The sequence below is a fragment of the Panicum hallii genome, chromosome 8 (genome assembly GCF_002211085.1).
Source record: "Panicum hallii strain FIL2 chromosome 8, PHallii_v3.1, whole genome shotgun sequence".
NCBI lineage: Eukaryota > Viridiplantae > Streptophyta > Magnoliopsida > Poales > Poaceae > Panicum > Panicum hallii.
Window position 1 is genome coordinate 2,940,202 of NC_038049.1, and position 15,574 is coordinate 2,955,775.

The 15,574-nt window shown below is 46.9% G+C and overlaps 4 protein-coding genes across 5 annotated transcripts; 1 reads left to right on the forward strand and 3 right to left on the reverse strand.

Annotated features, from left to right (window-relative positions):
• Positions 1 to 536: 536 nt before the first annotated feature.
• Positions 537 to 6,742, reverse strand: LOC112902950 (protein Rf1, mitochondrial-like). The gene is made up of 2 exons (XM_025972147.1): positions 5,300 to 6,742; positions 537 to 2,008 (listed from the first exon to the last, which is right to left on the reverse strand). The coding sequence occupies exons 1-2, from the start codon at positions 6,433 to 6,435 to the stop codon at positions 880 to 882; spliced, it is 2,265 nt and encodes a 754-aa protein (XP_025827932.1). The 5' UTR covers positions 6,436 to 6,742; the 3' UTR covers positions 537 to 879.
• Positions 6,743 to 6,959: 217 nt separating this feature from the next.
• Positions 6,960 to 9,283, forward strand: LOC112902952. Its single transcript, XM_025972148.1, has 2 exons — positions 6,960 to 7,355; positions 7,978 to 9,283. Exons 1-2 carry the CDS (start codon positions 6,983 to 6,985, stop codon positions 9,093 to 9,095), a joined length of 1,491 nt encoding a protein of 496 aa, XP_025827933.1. The 5' UTR covers positions 6,960 to 6,982; the 3' UTR covers positions 9,096 to 9,283.
• A 352-nt stretch (positions 9,284 to 9,635) lies between these two features.
• LOC112902953 lies at positions 9,636 to 12,889 on the reverse strand. 2 transcript variants are annotated; one of them, XM_025972150.1, is made up of 8 exons: positions 12,579 to 12,889; positions 12,359 to 12,457; positions 11,671 to 11,830; positions 11,413 to 11,592; positions 11,176 to 11,310; positions 10,534 to 10,616; positions 10,379 to 10,421; positions 9,636 to 10,278 (listed from the first exon to the last, which is right to left on the reverse strand). In XM_025972150.1, exons 1-8 carry the CDS (start codon positions 12,866 to 12,868, stop codon positions 10,180 to 10,182), a joined length of 1,089 nt encoding a protein of 362 aa, XP_025827935.1. In that variant the 5' UTR covers positions 12,869 to 12,889; the 3' UTR covers positions 9,636 to 10,179. The 2 variants fall into 2 exon arrangements, with proteins under 2 accessions (XP_025827935.1, XP_025827934.1); XM_025972149.1 differs by having other exon boundaries at positions 9,636 to 10,235; positions 10,328 to 10,421.
• Positions 12,890 to 13,785: 896 nt separating this feature from the next.
• Positions 13,786 to 14,647, reverse strand: LOC112903468. The gene has a single exon (XM_025972739.1). The coding sequence runs from the start codon at positions 14,636 to 14,638 to the stop codon at positions 14,132 to 14,134; it is 507 nt and encodes a 168-aa protein (XP_025828524.1). The 5' UTR covers positions 14,639 to 14,647; the 3' UTR covers positions 13,786 to 14,131.
• Between the last annotated feature and the right edge of the window lie 927 nt (positions 14,648 to 15,574).

Genomic DNA, 15,574 nt, shown 5'->3' on the forward strand with positions numbered 1-15,574 from the left:
GTATGAAAACGAAAACAGACGGAGGGGGGGGGGGGCATTATTTATTGTTAGTCAGCATAGTAAAATAATTTCTAAGTAAAACTTTCCTCCCTGCAATTTCCATAGATGGGGGAGATTATATTGACGAGAGGATTTTGACCAGTCATCTTGCATGGAATTATCCTCCTCGCTACACATCGTCCCTCTTGTGGTGGGCAGTTGATGTATACAGAAACCTTGCACAAATATTGCATTTATGAGTTAAAAATGTTACAACACAAAGAAAGCAAAACAATTAGAAGTGTGCTGACTGTAGAGGGGAGAGAGAAAAATTCTAATCATTTCCAAATAACTGAAAAGACGTGCCTTATGCACAGTTGCACTCATTATCAACAATCCAACCAAGGTCACAACGTGGATTCAGGGGCATCTTGTAGCCCCTCAATCAAAACAACATAGAAATCAAGGGCTGGTTGCTGGAGCTTGTATGAGGGGAAAACATATCAAAACCTTTTACACTGCTAACAGTGGGGGAATACACAAGCTTAAATTATAGGAATCATGTCAAGGATCAAAAGGTTCAGATCATATATTTTATCACCATAAGTGCAGGGTATCTTCACAAACAAGCAACAAAATGCAGAGACCTAAGTGACACCAGTTAATTTGTAAACTGATTCTGCTGTAAAGCTAACTTGCACCGCATTAAAGATAATTTTACCTGGAGATAAACACTTAACCGCACCAACACAACAGCATTTCTCTAGAGAAAAACAAATGGGACAACAGAACATCATAAGTAAATTAGAGCATGAGACATGAATAATCACTTCAACAAATTAACATGTCCCATTTAGATGTATCAGCACTGTTGAGAATTTGATTCATTTAACACAACACTCATTTATTGACATCCACAAGAAAATGGTACTTTTCGGGCAGGGACTTTGCATGGTGCTGATATGTCTCCCTCGAGAAAACTGATATTAGCAAGGAAGTAGTGGATGCCTCAAGTGAGAAGTTCATCTCATCAATTTTGGAGAGGTAAGCCCCAGCCCTCATTATCTCACCTCTATGCAACAGACCCCTAACTAGAGCATTTAGCATACGAGAGTCTGGAGTGCATCCACTCTTTTCCATTGCTAAAAACAGATTGTCAGACTCTTCTAGCAACCCTTCTTTTATGAGATTTTGTATCATTAAGCGATAGGTCACAACAACTGGAACTAAACTATGGGCAGAGATAGCAGTGAACATATCCATAGCATCTTCCTTTCTGCCACTTTTGAGAAAAGCATCAATCATAATATTGAAGGTACTAATGTTAAGTTGAAAACCCTTAGAACATAGACTCTGAAATATTTTAAATGCCTCATCAACATAATCATTTTTGCAAAGACCATTCAGAATTATGTTGTACGTGTAAATGTTCAGCTGCATTCCACTTTTGATCATATTGATATAGAGTTCTTTTGCTTCAGAAAATTTCCCAGACCGAAATAAACCCTGAAGTACCATGTTATAAGTGACAATTCCAGGCCTAACTTCTTTGCTTAACATTTTTCTGAATAGTCTAACTGCATCATCTATCCTGCCAGCTCTACAATAGCCATGAAGCAAAGTATTATAAGAAAAGGCATCGGGTTTCAAGCCAACTCGGACCATATCATCAAGTAACTTCATAGCTTCCTCCATCCTACCAGCTAAGCAGTGGCCATCCATTAACGTAGTATATGAGATAACATCAGGCCTCACACCTACACGTACCATCAAGTCAAGGAGACTCTGGGCTTCCGTGACTCGTCCTTCTCTGCAAAGGTTACACATTATTGTGTTGAAGAACAAGGCATTGGGATGGATCCCTCGATTCAGCATTTCAGAAAATAATTCATTAGCCTTCTCCCATTTGACATCAGTGCACAGTCCATAAACTAGTGAGCTAAATACAATGATATCAGGACTCACCCCTTCATAGATCATCTGATTGAATTTAAGCATAGCCTCGTCTACTCTTTCCATCTTGCAAAATGTAACACCCTAATGTAATTTTTCCTAATTTTAATGAATTTATTTGGGCTTAAATAAATTTTCCAGGTTTTTCTTTAATTTTTGTGGCATTTAAAGCAATTTATAACACAAGAAAATAAAATTTATTATAGGATCGACTTGCTTGTGCATGCATGCTGGCGCATTGTTTTATTTGTATTGGGTGCATAGGGTTTGAATTCAAATAGTTTTGTTTGAATGTTTGAGTGTAGGAAAGAAAAAGGAAAGAAGAAAAAGAAAAGAAAGGGGCAGCCCATTCTCCTTCTCTCAACCCGGCCCACCTCTTTTCCCTCTCCTTCTCCCACATGGGCCACGGCGGCCCAGCTCCCCTCCTCCCCTCGGGCCCCTCTCTTCTCTGCCTTCCCCACGTGGGCCGAGCCCCGGCCCGTTTCCCCCAGCCCCGTGCCTCTCTCTCCTCTCTCTCTCTTTTCTTCCACGGCCCAGCCCGAGCCAGCGCTTCTTCCTCCTCACGCGCGCAGCCGCCACGTGCGCTCGCCCTCCCCCGCGATCTCCTCCTTCCGCTGCCAGGCCGGCCCCACCCGTCATCCCCCTCCTCCCGCAACGGCCGCGCCGTCGCAACGGCCGTGAGCTCCGGATCTCCTCCGCCACAACCGTCCCCCGAGGTCCCCGGGCCCTGCCCTTCTTATCCCCTGCACCATCCCTTGGACCCTCTCATCCCAACAGCGCCGCCCCAAAGCCCTAATCGCGGCCGCCGCCTTGCCTCTGCTTGAACCCGAGCCGTCGCCGCCGGTGAGCCTCGTCTGTGCAATTGCCGGCCACCCGTACCCCTCGTGCCGTGTTGACCTCCCCATCCCCTTCACAGGACCTCCACGCACCGATCCTAGGTGACTAGGAGCCCGGAGAGCCCCGGCAACGCTCCTTCCCGCGAGCACCGAACCATCTCCGCCGCAGGACCTCGCCGCCGGCCACCTTCCGCCACAGCACCGGCCTCCACAGCCCTCGGTAAGCTTCGCCACTCTCCCCTGGTCCTTTTGCACCGAATGTCGTAGCCCTTAGCCATCCGTAGCGCCCGGAACACGCGCGCCGCCGTTACGCCGCCGCGCCGAGCCGCCCCTCGCCGTGGGGAGCAACCACCTGAGCCCTAATTCACTTTCTTGAGCACCTAGACGGGTTACCCGTGTCGCGCTCTACCTCTAGGGCTTGATGCCGTTCAAAACCGCGCCCGGAGCACCAAGATGGGCCAGCGCCGGCGAAGCGCCGCCGCGGGAGCCGAGCTCCGGCGACCCCCCCGCCGCTCCAGCACCGTTGACCCGAGCCGTGGAATCCAAGCCGCCCGATCCGTGAAGGACGCGTAGGATTAGATCCCGCATACCCCTTCGCCCAGAGCCCTCCGATCGCGATCCAACGGCCGAGCGTCGCCCATACCGGTTCGGCCTGGCGATCTTTCTAAAGAGCCCCTGAGTTTTTCTCAAATAAACCCGCGGTCCGCTGCAGTGCAATAATAATTGCAGTTTAGCCCTATTTCTTGCACCGAAGCCCCTGATCTTTATAGTATTAGAACCCGCCGTCCATGCCGTGAGTTTTAGCGTGTTAGACCCCGAGTCTAGGGTTTAATTGCGTCTAGGTCCCTCAGTTTTGCGCAGGACCCTTTAGAACCTCCAGTTTTCTTACAAATAGGTCCCTGGATCTTGTTTTAAGCGTAGTTTTCGCGTTTTAGCTCCGTTTTAGGTGTTCTTTATATCCACGCGATCGTTGCAACGCGTAGAATAGCTTTAGAATAGTTTTGTGTGCTGTTTCTATATAATGTTGTACTGTTTCTTATAGTTTGCTATTGTTTGTGCATGTGTGTATGTCTGGACCATGCTTGATGATCGTGAGTAGACGCGGAGCCTTTGGACCAGTACCAGGAGCAGCCATCTTCCGAGCAGTTCGAGCAGCAGCCGGGAGAGTACGAGGAAGGAAAGTATAACATGAACCTCCTATCACTTTTAAATACAATTTCATACTGCATTTTAATTCTGTATGCCTATAAGGACTTTCCTAGCCAGTTTTATCCTTATTCTATATCCTTTGGGTTGCATTTTGGTTAGTTGTGCTAGGTTGCTGCGCTATAACATATCTTGGTCCTTTTTAATTAATTTGTTAATGATCTTATGCAACTTAATTCTGGAGCCGACCCTCGGTGCTGTGTGCTTGAGTGGTTTGTGCGTCCTTAAAAACATGTTTTTGTAGAAACATGGTTTAGGGGGCCAGCACGGTGCTTAGTGCTTAGTTGGCCACTCTCCATAAGGACCGGTTCATAGAGCGACAACCTGGGACAACCGCGCAACCACAAGACTGGAATGGGACGGTCTTGACTTACTAATTAGGTCGTGTTGGTTCGGGAGTAACTTACCTGCGTGGGCAAGAGGGGTGGTAAGCTTCAATGGTCCCTGCTCCTCCGGCTTGGTCTGTGCTGTGTGTCTTGTACCCCCGGAGGTGGGCCCCATCGTCGCTGATCCAGAATCCTTAGCGGTTACACCTTACCAACGTGATTCTTTGTAACGGTCTCGTAGTGTGCTTGCTAGCCATCTCACCTAAGGAAGTGTGATGAACTACTAGCGTAGCTCACGACTTGTGGGTAAAGTTGTGCAACCTCTCGAGAGTGTAAAACTGATATATCAGCTGTGCTCACAGTCAGGAGCGGCCCAGATTCTCCGTCTGATTAGTGGGGTTATCAACCTTTGATTAGGGAGATTCCCCGGGTGGTTTTGGTTTGGATGGTTCTCAGTAGTTCTTAATTAATATTGATTAATATATTATGCAATTTGGATTTATGGTAATTCATCCACTTGTAGTAATTAACTTTAATAAAACTTTGCCAAGACTAAAAGCTAATGCAGTTGAGTCAGCCAACCTTAGAGCCTCATAGTTTGTGTTATACTTGTTGAGTACGAGTTTGTACTCACACTTGCCTCTCTACTCTTTTGTTCTCTTGGATACCTTCGACTGCTGCTCAGTGCCCGGCAACGTGGAGGACTACGTCAGCGGCTTCGACGACTTCTAAGCGTTTGTCTCCCAGTCGACGTCCCTGTGGCGCCCAGCTCTTCATGTATTTCATTTTACGCTTCCGCACTCTTGAACCGATTCTTGATTCGGTTGTAATAAAACAATTCATTTACGACTTATTTACGATTTATATTAATGTTGTTCGTGATATGTGTTGTGATATCTTGATGATTCTGTTGTATATATGCGTGACTTGATCCTGGCGCATATATGATTATATGATTGCTCGATTTATGTTCTTTATAAATCGGGTGTGACACAAAATGCATCTATTATTGCTCCATAGCTGACTACATCTGGACTCAACCCTTGCTGCCTCATTTGGTCAAATATATGCATTGCCCCATCTATCATACCACCTTTAGCATATGCCCAGAGAACTACGTTAAAGGTACAATGGTTAGGTGAAATATCATTTCCTGCCATCAAATCCAATAGACCATGCATATCAGAAAGAGCTCCTTTGGTAGCATACCCATTAAGCAGAGTGTTATATGTAGTTACATTAGGTTTTGTGCCCTTTTCAATCATAGAATCAAAAATCTTTCTAGCCTCTGTGCAAATTCCACTCTTGCAAAGGTAATCCAGCAGCAAAGTACAAGTGACAACATTAGGACCATGACCATGTGCGGACATTTCTTTGAGCATTCGAACCACCTCTTTCCCCTGTCCTGAAGAGCAATATCCATGGATCAGGCAAGTATATGTCTGATTGTCTGGCTTAACGCCTTTATGAACCATCTGCCGAAGGACACCCTCGGCCCTGTCAACAGCTTGAGCTTTGCACAGGCCATTGATGACTGTGTTGTAGGTCACAACAGTCGGCAAAATCCCCTGGTTATCGATTTCACGAAATAGGTTGTAAGCTTTGTCCACCTGACCCTCTCTAAATAAGCCATTGATGACAATGTTGTACGCCACGACATCTGGTGGGCAGCCAAACTCAGGCATTCGTCGGAGCAATATGTCCATAGCCTCAGACACGCACTTTCTGTCACAGAGACCTTTGAGCAGTTGACTGATGACTATGTCATCCACCCTCCAGCCTGTCTTAAGGATGAGGCCAAAGGCGGCGAAACCAAGCTCCAGGCGTCCCATTCGGCAGAAGCAGTTTATGAGGATGCTGTAGGTGTGCAGTTCGGGAGCTACCTTGTTGGAGCAAGCACGGGCCATCCGGTTGAAGAGGGAGGGGACGAGCTCCGAGGAGGAGGACCCCCTGCGCTGGGCGCGAGAGACGGCGGTGAGGAGCTGATTGATGGCGATCACCGAGGCCGGCCTAGCGTGGTGTAGCAATTCACCGAACAGCTTGACGGCGTCGTCGAGGCCAAGGTTTCCCGAGCTGACGCGGCCAACGATGGCGCGCTCCAGCTCCAAGCAGCGGTCGCGCACGCGGCAGGACATGCCGGCGGGGCACGGCCCGGCTAGCGGCCCGGCGAGGAGACGGATGGGCGGCCCTGCATCCGCCTCCGGGTCGGGCGTGGCGGCTCGATCGGTGGGGGCGGAACAGCGCGTTCTGCGGCGTGGAGTGGGCGAGCGACGGATCTGGAATGCTACCGGCGGTGGCCGCGGCGTGGAGTGGGCGTTCTATGCGTTGGCTGGTTGGGGCGGCGTGGCGCCGGGCGTCAGGTGTTGGAAGAAGTCCTGAGCTCCTAATCTTAGAAGAAGGTAGCAGGTGGCTAGCGCCGTTAGTAGCTGGACACAGATTGCGGCATTGGTCCAGGTCCAGGTGGTTGGGATGGCAACTATCGATCACGAGCAGTCTTCTATAATCATATAATCATGCAACTACTAATGCAGTAGGTTGTGCCAAATGATGCTTAGCTTGTGCTCACGGCTCCTCATCATCACTCTGGCTGGGCTGGGCCACGTGTCTGGACCAGGCCCAGCCCAGGAGGGTTTACCTTGCGCCTCCCAAAGCCCCTGCGGCCAAAGACCTCGCGCCGCCGCCATGTTCGCCTGCCGCGTCCGCCACCTCCTCGGCGTCCTCCCCCGCGGCTTGGCTCCCCACGCCCCCTCCCCTTCCTGGCATGGCGCCGCCGCGCGGCGCCACTACCGCCAGCTGCAGGAGGAGGAGTGGGAGGAGGACGAGCGGGGGGAGTCCAGGGCGGTGAAGGTGACGGTGTGGTGGGACCTGCAGAGGTGTCGCCTCCCTCGCCGCGTCGACCCGCGCTGCCTTGGCGCGCGCGTCACCGCGGCGCTGCGGCGCGCCGGCATCCGCGGGCCCGTCGAGATCACCGCCTTCGGTGACGCCACCCGCATCCCGACCGCCGAGCAGGAGGCGCTCACCGTCACCGGCGTCGCCTTGTCGCACGTCCCTTCCAGTTGCGTCCTCTGTCCCCTCCCGCCACCACGCTCTCTCATTCAAATTCTCGCGCTAGCCTAAAAGAATTCGTTAGAATGAGAAATGATTACTCCATTTGTTGCTTCTGATTGCTTAGGCTACATGTGCTTGGGATTGCGACGAATTTGCAACATCTGTGGTTCAAACAGTACGCGAATTTGTTTTAGTTCATGTCATACAGGATACAGTCTTGGGATCATGAGCACATACTGGTTCTAACGTATTGACATTCAGCAGATATTGGCACAATTTATCCGTGCAGAGGAGGATTGGTTCAGATCAGTGTTCTGGCTACTCTTGTTGTCAGAAATATGTGACCTTTCTGGGATGTGGATTGATTTTCAATTCTGCTCCTAAGGACATGATTATCAAATATTAGGATTTGGTGCTGCTGTTGCCATTTCATGTTAAATAGGACTCCATAACATCAGTATCAAGTCATTAGCTAAATTATTTACCTTTTTTATGGGAGGACGTTGACACACATGAAGTTCAAGATTTGCTGCCATCACAGAAAGACACCCTGTTTTTGTATGTTGATTCCAGTTATGCAGTGTTGCTATTCCATCTGATCATACTAACAATATGGTTTCGTTTTCTAGGTGGAAAGGATGGTTCTTACAGATCATTAATGCCTGATATTGTCTCTTGGATTGCTCAGAACCCTCCGCCAGCCCATTTCCTCCTTATATCTGGGGATGAAGAATTTGCAAGCATTTTGCATCGTCTTCGGATGAGCAATTATAACGTATTGGTTTCTTGCCCTGATGTTGGCTCAAAGATGTTACGCAGCGCAGCGACATTTATGTGGCCATGGGAACCTCTAGTCAGAGGGGTGGATCTTGAACCCAAATATATAAATCAACCACCAGATGGTTTATCTCCTTCTTGGTATGGTCAGTACAGGGAATATGGTCATGACCCTCTCTTGAAACCAAAGAAACGCATGGCTTTACGACAGTATGCCAAGGAACATAAAGTCCCCAAATCTGTTGTCATTGGGATTAAGCAAGTACTGCATTTTTACCCTGAAGGGATCAGTGTGTCAAATCTTCGACAGGAACTTTTAAGGATCAATGTGTTTATTGATAAAGGATTTTTTGGCTTCAGAAGGTTCTCTGCCCTTCTCAAAGCTATGCCTGATGTTGTAAAATTTATAGACCCTCTACCAGGTGATACCCAGCCTGCTGTGGTTGGGGTTTTCAAGAGTTCAGTAGTCTCTTCTGAGCAAAGTGATTTCAACGGAATGGATTCTGCTCAAAGTAGCATTATTGAGGAAAAACACCACTATGAAAGTGAAAGTGAAAGTGAAAGTGAGGAGCTGTCATCATTGTTTGACCAGCCTTCCTTGTCAGAATTACCATCATGTACAGAAAAGAAGACTCTGGAAACTGAAGTCCCATCCTCCCCATCAGAACAATTATCCAGAGACCATAGGAAAGCTCCTGGACTAACTGAACTAGCAGAGCCACCTTCCAACAATGTGGAAGCTGATGTTACTCTGACAGAGGATGTTCCATCACCACCATCTGATGCACCATCTGTGGGTCAAGGGAACGCTGCAGCTGTTGATCTCGTTAACAAAACAGAACAACCAGTCAACCATATGGAAGCTGATAAGGTGGATGCTGCTGGCACTCCTTCCTCATCAGGGGTGCAAGGTAATATCAGCAATAAAAGGGGACTATTTGGACGCATATCATCTCTGTGGAATGGCTGAAATGCTTAGGTTTTGTGGCATCTCTTATAAAGCATCCAATGATTACCAATTGATCAATGCATAGGCAGAATCTTGTAGAATAGTTTGTTCAGACTTCAGATGTGTGGTGAACACAGAATGTTCATCTGAATACACTTAGTATGCTGTATAAGAAACCACTGCATATGTTGAAAGGATTCTATTCATTATTCAGTGTACTCAACCTTGTTTTCATGAGCATGGAGGGCAAATGCTAATGCAGTGAGATGTTTTTGTCTAAACAGTAATTTGGTTTGTGCCGGAAAATGAACAATGTGAAGCCCACTGAAGCTGAATCAATCATTTTGTGGTTCAATTACATATATGTTCATGATGTGGAACAATTTTAGAATCAGCTTTTCTAGCTAAAGTGTAATAAATATATTAAGGAGCAGAATTACAATTTGGAGATGCCGTCTGTCCATCTCCCCGAGCTATGCATCTTGTAATTATTCTCATGGGATCAGTTCTCTCCCACACGAGCTTGAACTAACTATTTTAGTTCCACAATGCATTCACCTATTGAGCAAGGCTTAATTTGGATAGAAACCAAGTTAAAAGTTATAACCAGTCAAAATTACTGGCCCAACAATATCCAAGCTGAGCTACGTCTTCATATATCATTTAGCTCTAAAACCAATAACAACATATGTGCAAGGATATAATTGGCCACTTGGTGTATGGCATCTTCTGTCTAAAACACCCTTATCATCTTTGTGAATTGTATAAAACTAAAGCACATAGCTCTACTGGAGGAAGATTCAAAGGAACATAAAAATGCATTGTTGAGATCACTTTTGATGTGCCAGCAAATCCTTCACTCAAAAGCATCAAATCTTCTCTCAAACAGTTTCAAGCTTCAGCATTATTCTCGTTTAAACTCAGATTAACATCCCATGCTACATTCTTAGCTTTTGCTTTCCTCCTCTCATACTAGAGCACTCCAAGGTCAACCCCATTCTTTCTTCACCACTGATAAAACCTGTGGCAGCTGTGTGCCTGTTCCAACAGTATGAACACTGTTTACCTTCCAGTTCATGAGTTCACCGAAGTCCAGGTGTTGAACTCATCCATTCTTAGCGCGAAGGAACTTGAACTTGGTTTCCCACCTCCACCATAAGCCTACATTTATATGATGCGGCAAGACATGGACAATCATATCCAGCTGTAAAGCCATGCAGTTTTGAAGAGCATTAATTAGATCTACTGCAGACCTTTGCAATATTTGCTGTATTAGTTGTACTGTCAGTAGTCCTCAAGCAAACCTTTAGGATACCGCGTTGCATGAAGACCACTGCTCCAATAGGCCTATGATAAGAGAGAGAGAGAGAGAGAGAGAGAGAACGTTCTTCAATAAACTACCAGAGAACACAAAATAGACATGAAATACGTGTTCTGTTAAACCTGAATAAAGATGTACCTTAATCCAGCAGCAGCACTCCTCCTACTCAGCTCCAAACCAATTTCGTGGCTCAATTTTGAGTTTCCATCTGCTCTGATTGCCTTATAGTAAGAAAACAAACCATGTACAGATGAGATATTTTTAGAGCTAATTATATAATATTTACCCAAAAAACAATATTATAAGAGATCTAGAGGTAATCTCTAGAGCTGGCCATCCTCAAGCATCCAACCAAGTTCAAGAACAGTCAGGCACACAACAATCCAAGAGCAGACGTGCTCATAAGCATAAAAGCATTCCATGCAGAAGTCCAGTTGAAAAAATTGAGCAAGCATTAGCGACTATAAGAAAACATCTTATACTGTTCTGTTGGAACATGGAAGAAGGGGTCAATCAATTAAAGATGACAACATAAGGCTCAGGCACAAGCATTCATTTTTGAACAAAACATGCCTATCTCCAACTAGCTAGTAGCATAGTACCATTAAAGAAAAGGCACTTGGAGGCAGAACTATTTGCCTTTGCTAAAGCAATACAGTTAGAAAGCTTCATCAAACAAAAGAACTGTGCTGCGCACATTATGCACCATGAAGCTATCAAAAATTGACAAACACAGGTGACAAAATCAGTATAAAATGCAAGAGCATGATGTTCACATACCAGGCATTCACCATACAGCCCTCTTCCAAGCTGAATCTTGAAAGGCATCTGTATGAACTCCCCTGCAGCCTGTACACGATCATGAGCAACCGATTTCCCCCTAGTAAGCAGATCGCCAACATCAAGTTGTAGTAGCTGTTTGGAGTACCAAAACAACGATGCAATCATTGACCATGTCATGCAGAAAGATCAGGATCTTACAAGAAACAAGCTTGATGGCAGCAGGTAGGGCTAAACCTGTTCAAAAACATGAGGATTTGTTACACAGTTCAACTTTGCACGTTCATCCCTAAGTGCTGTCTGAAATTCCTTGGTGTTAGGCAGTTGCCACCGTCGCAAATCTGCATCCTCTATGTATTCAAGAATATTTGAAACTCGCTCCTCATCTTCTAGGCCAAACAAGTTTTCACAAATTCGCTGTGTGAAAATAGAACATCCTCATTTGTCTTCTAATCATACAAGATAATGAACAGAGATGAATTTTTCTATACTCACAGATTCATATTTTGTCCCTGCTAGCTTCTTGGAGAAATAATCAAATACAGATCGAACACTGCTTTTTGACGTGTCAATATGAAGCTCAACATTGCTTGGGCACTGACCCAACTTGGGGATTCTTGCTAGTGTGCTTTGCCGGTGATCAAATGCTATCACACTGCATCAGTTGGCATGTCATGAGGTTATACACCCCTCTACCATGTTGCTCACTTAAACAAGATCGACATCATAATGTTTCATACAATAGAAAAGTTTCATCAAGCAAAAAGATGGAACTTTCAAAGGGCTGTGTGGCAATTATAGTACATGACCATGAGCTATACGGAGTCATTAGCAACTCCAGGTATATTAGGCTTATCTAAAGCAACTTTTTATTTATAGAAGATTGTAAGATTGTAAACAACTAACTTCATAAACTGCTATCATCACTATGCAAACCTTGTAATCTAACAGTAGATATGTTCCTTTCTTTTGATTGTTCCATACAAAAGCAACTTCTTTGTTTTGAACATTGTCAGACTTTAACTGATTATCATAATTCCAAATCATCTTTGAACATTGTCGGCAGTATTAATCTACTAAGTAACTCAGTCTTCCGTCAACTATTCAAATCACTCATTCGTAAAAAAAAAAATCATCATGAGTGACCTATTTCTACCGAGCAAAATTCTCTTTAGGAACGCACCTGGGGACGCATTGAGAGAGCTCGAAAGCAAACTTCTTGGGCCCAATGAAATCCAAGAGATAGCACGTCTGGAACCCCGCGTCCTCAAAGTCTCCAGCTCTAATTGGTCAATCCATTTCAAGAACACACGCCGCCGTGAGACAAACAATTTTGCACACGCTGATTCACGCTGCTAGGAGCCAATGGGCATGCGGAATGGCGAGCTACGGTGAGATGGAACCTGAAGGGCTCGACGGAGGAGAAGGGGAGGACGAGGAGGCGGCGGCGGACGCGCTGGTGGAAGCGGCGGGCGGCGAGCGCGCCGTAGGCGCCCGCGAAGGTGGGGTAGTTGTAGATCGCGAGGCTGGCGGGCCCCGCCTCGTCTCCCGCGCCGGAGGAGGGGGCGCCGGCCCTCGACTGGAGCGAGTGCCAGCGGATAGCCTCGAGGGCGGCTTCCGAGCGGAAGGCTCGCCGGTGTGCGGGCGCCGGCGGCGAGGGGACGGCGGGGAGGCGCGGTCGGCGGCGGAGCATTTGGTGGTGGTTCGGTTTGGGGCTTTGGGCCGCGGTTGCTAACTTGGGTTTGGGCCTGCTAGTTGCAGAAACAAGTGGGCCCGGCGTGGCATAGACTGCTAACATTTTTTTTGGTATATCCCCGTATTTGCCTCTATGTTTGGACAAATACACCTCAAGTTTACCCGCGTACTTACCTTGTTTGTAATCGCAAAGATGAAGCGGACCATATGGACAGGAGGCGTTTTTGCGAAGAGCATATCTTACTGCTCGCACCTAATTCAAAATTCGTACAGTAAAATTTGCAATTGAACTATTTCTTTTAATGAAATACGTGCTCAGTCACGGTTGCGTAAAAAAGATTGCAACTGAGTTGCTAGTAAGAGTGAATTGTGATATTTTTTGATGCACCACACATGAGACAACCGTCAATTAGAATATGGGACCACCGGTTAATATATATTTAGAATGTCCCAAAATCCCACATGCTAAATCGCCTTTCTTCGTGCAGTCTATATCTAGGACAACTTATTTAACGGATTTTTAAAGGCAGTATAGATATATATATATACACTCACGTATATGTACAGTTACACACGTACATCATATGCCTACAAAATATTTACATAAGATACATTCTACTTACGATTCGGACACCGAAACATCTTTATGTCAAAAGTTTTGAATAGAAATATTGCTTAAAATTTCAAAATCTAAAGCTTTTGTACACAACAAACCTTTTAAATAAATGATAACAAAAAATACTATAACCGAAAATACTAAATATAACAAAAAAGGTAGTTCCATTTCCATATAAAAATAAGATTCTACTTAAATAGTCTAAAATATATACCAATTACAACAACAAGCTGCAAATCATGATACCTACACATACACATACAGTAATTACTACTTTATGCATGAATTAAAATCCATATCAACTGCAATCCGACGATATGAAATACGAACCCTGCACGGTTAAACCATGCAAAACCGCGCGCTTTTCTAGACTATCATAAAAAAAAACCATCAAAGATATGGAAGTACGGAACCCAGATGCCTCAATTTGATACTATCTAGCTTGAAAACCACACCTCTGTTAAAAAAAGTCGTAAAGGAAAAAAAATCACCCCCTGAACTTTTACGCACACCCGGGTCCTCGTACACACTGATCCTACGGCTGCCAACCTGCCACGTACTCCCAGGGAATGGAATGTTACTGCCACCCTGGGGGGGGAAAAAGGAGAAATGTTACTGCAGCAGTAACCGCGCGTGATCGAGCTACTATAGCAGCCGGCGCTGCCGCCTCTTCCACGCGACGAGCGCCACGAGCGCGAGCAGCATCACCGCCGCGGCGGGCCCGACGACCATGAGCGCCGGCACGCCGGCGGAAGCAGGCCGCCTTCTGCCTCCTCCCCGGCGGTGGCGCCCCGGGGCCCTCCGCCTCCGCCGGTGCCCGGCGGCAGCCTCCTCCGCCGGCTCACCGCCATCGCTCTCGCTCCAGCTCCACCCGTCCTCCTCCGAACCGGAACCACGACCGGCCACCTCGTGATGACGAGGGTCGACGGCCTGGAGTCCCCCGTCCCCGGCGGGATCCGCCTCGTCGGCGTGGACCGGCAGCGTCCGGTGGCTGCGCTCCGACGACGCCGTGGACTCGGCGTCGTCGTCATCGCCACCAGCCGCAACGTGGAGGTGGGTGCCCACCGCCACCGGCACGTCGTCATCAAGCCGCGGCGGCGCCGCCGGGTCCGGGTGGTTCGGCCGCCTCCACGGCCACGGCAACAGCCTCATGGTGAATGAACGGACCTCCGCCCGCCGCCTCTTGTCTGCTGTCACGGCGGAGCTGCTGCGATAAACTTATAGACGATCGAGCGAGCGAGTTGTATGGAAAATAAAGCAGCAGAGCAGCGGTGCTTTGCTTTGTCGCGGAGACATGGATATGCCATCCCCGTCCCATCTGGCAGCTGGAGGTATGCCTAGACAAGGACTCTCCGCCTAGGCTCTGCTAGCTTTAGTTTTTGTAGGCGTCGGCATCGCCAGTCGCCACGTGGAGTTGAGGCATTCCATTCAGCAGAGGGAATTAGCCCGGGTATTGGGCCGGGCCCGTTGGATTGGATGTAATAAGGCTGGCTTGATGTGCTAGCCAGGCCGAGCACGAACAAATGAGGCCTCAAGTACTCGAACAAACCTCTCTCTTGCGCTGACTCTGAATGGGATTCAGACAGCCACCCATACTGATGCCACTACATGCACACAGAGAATGCTTGTCCTTGCCTGCAGCCATCTCTTGCATTGGAGGAGCGATCGAGGAACATATAGCAGCCTTGTATTATGCAAAGACAATAACCTAACCTACTACCTACTTCGATAATTAAAGAACAACTTGACTTGTCAGATGTTGACTTGACATCATTCTACATCATGGCCTTGTTGTGCTTGTTAGGTCCACGTGAAACATATGAGGTCAGGGTGTTTTTTTTTTGTCTATAGATATCAAATAAAAGTATGGCTCATGTAACATACCACTACATTTTTATGGTAGTAAATATTTCACATAAAGTATACCTAGCTGGAATCACACGTAACATACCACTGCATTTTTATTTGTTTTGATCTAGCGAAACGTAAGGACACGCGCGCGATGCACCATGTTTTTAATGAACTCCACACTCCCCTACCTAAAAACTAAAGAAACAAAAACGCACATGTAGCCGAAATCAAGCGTAA